At 42.2% G+C, this 5,711-nt stretch overlaps 1 protein-coding gene across 1 annotated transcript; it reads left to right on the forward strand.

Annotated features, from left to right (window-relative positions):
• Positions 1 to 2,780: 2,780 nt before the first annotated feature.
• Positions 2,781 to 4,915, forward strand: LOC112248435 (coiled-coil domain-containing protein 74A-like). The gene is made up of 8 exons (XM_042320528.1): positions 2,781 to 2,915; positions 3,326 to 3,565; positions 3,661 to 3,702; positions 3,838 to 3,934; positions 4,046 to 4,238; positions 4,362 to 4,465; positions 4,548 to 4,604; positions 4,689 to 4,915. The coding sequence occupies exons 2-8, from the start codon at positions 3,406 to 3,408 to the stop codon at positions 4,822 to 4,824; spliced, it is 789 nt and encodes a 262-aa protein (XP_042176462.1). The 5' UTR covers positions 2,781 to 2,915; positions 3,326 to 3,405; the 3' UTR covers positions 4,825 to 4,915.
• Positions 4,916 to 5,711: the final 796 nt, after the last annotated feature.

The following is a 5,711-nucleotide window of genomic DNA, read 5'->3' on the forward strand; positions in this document are numbered from 1 at the left end:
CAAACAGCAAGCAATGCAGGTGTAGAAGCACGGTGGCTAGGAAAAACTCCCTAAAAAGGCCAAAACATAGGAAGAAACCTAGAGAGGAACCAGGCTACGAGGGGTGGCCAGTCCTCTTCTGGCTGTGCCGGGTGGAGATTATAACAGAACATGGCCAAGATGTTCAAATGTTCATAAATGACCAGCATGGTCATATAATAATAATCACAGTAGTTGTCGAGGGTGCAGCAAGTCAGCACCTCAGGAGTAAATGTCAGTTGGCTTTTCATAGCCGATCATGAAGAGTATCTCTGCCACTCCTGCTGTCTCTAGAGAGTTGAAAACAGCATGTCTGGGACAGGAAGCATGTCCGGTGAACAGGTCAGGATTCCATAGCCACAGGCAGAACAGTTGAAACTGGAGCAGCAGCACGGCCAGGTGGACTGGGGACAGCAAGGAGTCCTCATGCCAGGTAGTCCTGAGGCATGGTCCTAGGGCTCAGGTCCTCCGAGAGAGAGAAAGAAGGAGAGAATTAGAGAGAGCATACTTAAATTCACACAGGACACCGGATAAGACAGGAGAAGTAGTCCAGATATAACAAACTGACCCTAGCCCCCCGACACATAAACTACTGCAGCATAAATACTAGAGGCTGAGACAGGAGGGGTCAGGAGACACTGTGGCCCCATCCGATGATACCCCCGGACAGGGCCAAACAGGAAGGATATAACTCCACCCACTTTGCCAAAGCACAGCCCCCACACCACGAGAGGGATATCTTCAACCACACACTCCTGGGCCAGACTACACTCAATCATATGACCCACTGAAGAGATGAGTCTTCAGTAAAGACTTAAAGGTTGCGACCGAGTCTGCATCTCTCACATGGGTAGGCAGACCATTCCATAAAAATGGAGCTCTATAGGAGAAAGCCCTGTCTCCAGCTGTTTGCTTAGAAATTCTAGGGACAATTAGGAGGCCTGCGTCTTGTGACCGTAGCGTACGTGTAGGTATGTACGGCAGGACCAAATCAGAGAGATAGGTAGGAGCAAGCCCATGTAATGCTTTGTAGGTTAGCAGTAAAACCTTGAAATCAGCCCTTGCCTTAACAGGAAGCCAGTGTAGGGAGGCTAGCACTGGAGTAATATGATCAAATGCTTGGGTTCTAGTCAGGATTCAAGCAGCCGTATTTAGCACTAACTGAAGTTTATTTAGTGCTTTATCCGGGTAGCCGGAAAGTAGAGCATTGCAGAAGTCTAACCTAGAAGTAACAAAAGCATGGATTAATTTTTCTGCATCATTTTTGGACAAAAGTTTTGGATTTTTGCAATGTTACGTAGATGGAAAAAAAACTGTCCTTGAAACAGTCTTGATATGTTCGTCAAAAGAGAGATCAGGGTCCAGAGTAACGCCAAGGTCCTTCACAGTTTTATTTGAGATGACTGTACAACCATTAAGATTAATTATCAGATTCAACAGAAGATCTCTTTGTTTCTTGGGACCTAGAACAAGCATCTCTGTTTTGTCCGAGTTTAAAAGTAGAAAGTTTGCAGCCATCCACTTCCTTATGTCTGAAACACAGACTTCTAGCGAGGGCAATTTTGGGGCTTCACCATGTTTCATTGAAATGTACAGCTGTGTGTCATCCGCATAGCAGTGAAAGGTAACATTATGTTTTTGAATGACATCCCCAAGAGGTAAAATCATCGTGAAAACAATAGTGGTCCTAAACGGAACCTTGAAGTACACCGACATTTACAGTTGATTTGTCAGAGGACAAACCATTCACAGAGACAAACTGATATCTTTCCGACAGATAAGATCTAAACCAGGCCAGAACTTGTCCGTGTAGACCAATTTGGGTTTCCAATCTCTCCAAAAGAATGTGGTGATCGATGGTATCAAAAGCAGCACTAAAGTCGAGGACAGATGCAGAGCCTCGGTCTGATGCCATTAAAAGGTCATTTACCACCTTCACAAGTGCAGTCTCAGTGCTATGATGGGGTCTAAAACCAGACTGAAGCATTTCGTATACATTGTTTGTCTTCAGCGCAACCTGGAAGCTCCTGCAGAGGAGTAGGGTTGATCCGAGCGTTCTGACCTCACAACTGCAGTCAAGCACCCAAGCTAACTAGCTTGTAAACTACTTCTAGGCATAAATGAAAGAACACCTCACTCTAACCATTTTACTTGCCATAGCAGAGCTGGTTAGGCTGTTTTCATGGTATCCCGAGCGTTGGTGACTGCAACTGTGCTGCTGGCAACAATTTAATTACGTTTTTTTTTTTGCCGATGTTTACTGACACCGGTCAAATTCAACGGGTGTTGAGCTTTCGTAAATTAATCAGTTATTCTGCGCTCTGGAACACTCAGAAGAGAGTCAGAACGAATTTACGAACGCACCCATTGTCTCATATAATAGCACACACAGTTTTCCAAGAAAACAAAAATGCAGACATTTAGGGTATGTTTACATATATTTTATAGGAGATTTATACAGAACATGTGTATAAAACCCATTTCAACTGTATTTATAATTAGATTACATTTTTTTAGGTTGACAATAATTATATTACACAATTTCTAATATCTGCCTTTACTTTTATGTTCCTGCGTAAATAAAATCAAGGTTATGCCTCTACTGCCATTTATTCCAATTTGACTGGTTTGGAGGTCTCATTGACCAATATGGCTGTCATTTTAACTCCATTCTGGAATTTTGAGGGATTATGACATTATCCCTCTAGTAATTTAACAGGACCTATGCTGACTGTCGGTCGCTATGGTAACGACTGTTTTGTTGAAGGGAGGCCAAATTGAGACATCAGGAAGTAAGTCGAGCAGTGCGGAGTCCAGTCTTTTGAAGCTGAAATGTTTAAGATAAGAGAAATGTCAGCATGAACAGCCTAATCAGGACCTATTGGCCTATCTGAAAAGTTACGTATTTTTTCATGATCGTGGTCCTCTGCCATTTGTGGCTCTTGGTGCTATTAATTTAGGCTACCATGCTGCTAAGAGATATGTAGCCTAATTTTACCCAGTGGTGGGCTGGACTGAAATATGTGCTGGTACTTGTTTAATTTGGGCCGGTACTTTTTATATTTAGGTGAACGAACTCTGCAATACTTTTAAGCTAATATTCTATAAGAAGTGCACTAAATCATGCAGTAGACAATTTTAGGTACCGGTAGTTCACTACATTCCGGTGAGCTCCTGCCCAAGTCAAGCACTGATTTTACAATTTTAAAATGGCAAACATTGTTAGTCAGATTCATATATAGTGTCAAGTGGTACGTTAGCTAATAGTCAGGCGTGTTGTATTTTCTACTATCATGTCAAAAAATAGCAGTCCGGAACCTGCCCCACTGGTCCCATGTCGGATGGCACCGAAAATTACCCCGTGACTGCCCACCCAATCCTCCACAAATGATGGACTCAGAAAGTTTAACTTTTCAATGCACCATGGATTCTGACATTAGACGAGTGGCATCATTGAAGAAGGACGTTTTATTCCTACAAAAACAGCACAGAGAAACACTGAGGAAACTGCATGAGGAAATCGAAGAATTAAAACGTGAAAATAAAGGTATACAGTTAAATGCATCATGAGTATCCTAGTAGGCTACTGTATTATTAAATAGTGTTGTAACAGCCCTAATAATTGATTTATTCAATTTGCAGAACTGCACTATCAATCGATAATGGAGCCACAACAATCTGAAGGTATGAGGAGGCCTATGCCTGATATTTTCTTCTGTAGTTTTTTTCCTCCCACACCATCATGCTATTGGGGAACAAATTGTAAGTGTCCCTCCCTATTGAAATGTATTCTTATCCCCCTTTCCCCTTGTGGTTTAGTATCTCCAAGATGCAGATCTCAAACACAACAGCCCAGCTACACAGAGCAGACCAGCCATCCTCTGCATGGTCTGCCATCTCCATCAGCAAATCTAAGGTAATCATCACACTTAACACCCATATAATATCTTTCTTACATATCATTAATAATAAAATACTTTGGTGGCAGTGTTGATTGAACATTCTCTTTATTTTCACTCGCATGCAGAGTGGATACAGCAAGCACATCTCATCTTTTAAGATCCGATTTAAATGCAAAATCAAAAAGGGGGTTGATCACATCCTTGCTTCCCCTGCGGATTGATGGTGGTCCATTTCACTCCCCCTATGCCCCCACCCTGCAGGAGTGTGAGGTCATCATCAGACAGCTCTGTAAAAACAACAACTTGCAGTCCCAGGAGGTAGGCTACAGAGAGGACCCTACTGTATCATGTTCTGCTCTCATTCCATGTCAGCATGTAAGAACACCATGTCACATTTAATCTTAGAATGTTAAAACTCTCTTCTCTCAACTTGTTTTTCAGCTGCTACGTGTGAAGGCCATCCTCAAAGACATAATAGTCAACAACAAGAAAATGTCCCAAGAGGCTTACACACTGACCAAGGCCTACCCCTCTGATGCAGACAGGTGAAATAGCCTACACAATTTATCAAAATGTTTGGAAAAACTCATCCCTAAAATAGTCTTCATATTTAATTATTTATTTCAGAGACAAAGACATTGGAATGTTTCCAAAACTACCTCTCAAGTCGCTGCCAAAAAAACTGTAAGTCAGTCATGCTATTTATAGTGTTATTAATGTGCTCCATGATATTACTTAAAATAAGCATGTTATTTTTGCCTTCTGAAGGCCCCCAGCCTCGATTGGCATGAGAGAAAGAGTAATCTTGCCAGCCATCAAACAGAGCCTAAACTCCAGAATAGCAGAGAGGCAGAAGAAGGCACAAGCTGTGCTGAGATCCCGTCAGAGAAGAGTGGTGCAGTAGGACACAGCATTATCATCACAAAATATGCATCCCTCAGTTTTGAACTGAGTGTGTTGTCTGTGAATAAAGTAAAGGTGTAAAGTCTGTGAATGATACACTCTTGAGTTCCATCTCACTAACTGTTTTTTATTTTATTTTTTTATTTCACCTTTATTTAACCAGGTAGGCTAGTTGAGAACAAGTTCTCATTTACAACTGCGACCTGGCCAAGATAAAGCATAGCAGTGTGAACAGACAACAACACAGAGTTACACATGGAGTAAACAATTAACAAGTCAATAACACAGTAGAAAAAAAAGAGTCTATATACATTGTGTGCAAAAGGCATGAGGAGGTAGGTGAATAATTACAATTTTGCAGATTAACACTGGAGTGATAAATGATCAGATGGTCATGTACAGGTAGAGATACTGGTGTGCAAAAGAGCAGAAAAGTAAATAAATATAAACAGTATGGGGATGAGGTAGGTAAATTGGGTGGGCTATTTACCGATAGACTATGTACTGCTGCAGCGATCGGTTAGCTACTCAGATAGCAGATGTTTGAAGTTGGTGAGGGAGATAAGTCTCCAACTTCAGCGATTTTTGCAATTCGTTCCAGTCACAGGCAGCAGAAAACTGAAATGAAAAGCGGCCAAATGAGGTGTTGGCTTTAGGGATGATCAGTGAGATACACCTGCTGGAGCGCGTGCTACGGGTGGGTGTTGCCATCGTGACCAGTGAACTGACATAAGGCGGAGCTTTACCTAGCATGGACTTGTAGATGACCTGGAGCCAGTGGGTCTGGCGACGAATATGTAGCGAGGGCCAGCCGACTAGAGCATACAGGTTGCAGTGGTGGGTGGTATAAGGTGCTTTAGTAACAAAACGGATGGCACTGTGATAAAC

The sequence above is a fragment of the Oncorhynchus tshawytscha genome, linkage group LG04, assembly GCF_018296145.1.
Source record: "Oncorhynchus tshawytscha isolate Ot180627B linkage group LG04, Otsh_v2.0, whole genome shotgun sequence".
Classification (NCBI taxonomy): Eukaryota; Metazoa; Chordata; class Actinopteri; order Salmoniformes; family Salmonidae; genus Oncorhynchus; species Oncorhynchus tshawytscha.

Excerpts from the sequence above, each read along its gene's own strand:
- LOC112248435 (XM_042320528.1), top strand. The coding sequence starts at position 3,406 with ATGATGGACTCAGAAAGTTTAACTTTTCAATGCACCATGGATTCTGAC. Across the intron at positions 3,703-3,837 it reads GGAGCCACAACAATCTGAAG|TATCTCCAAGATGCAGATCT; the intron begins GTATGAGGAGGC and ends CTTGTGGTTTAG. Across the intron at positions 4,466-4,547 it reads TACCCCTCTGATGCAGACAG|AGACAAAGACATTGGAATGT; the intron begins GTGAAATAGCCT and ends TATTTATTTCAG.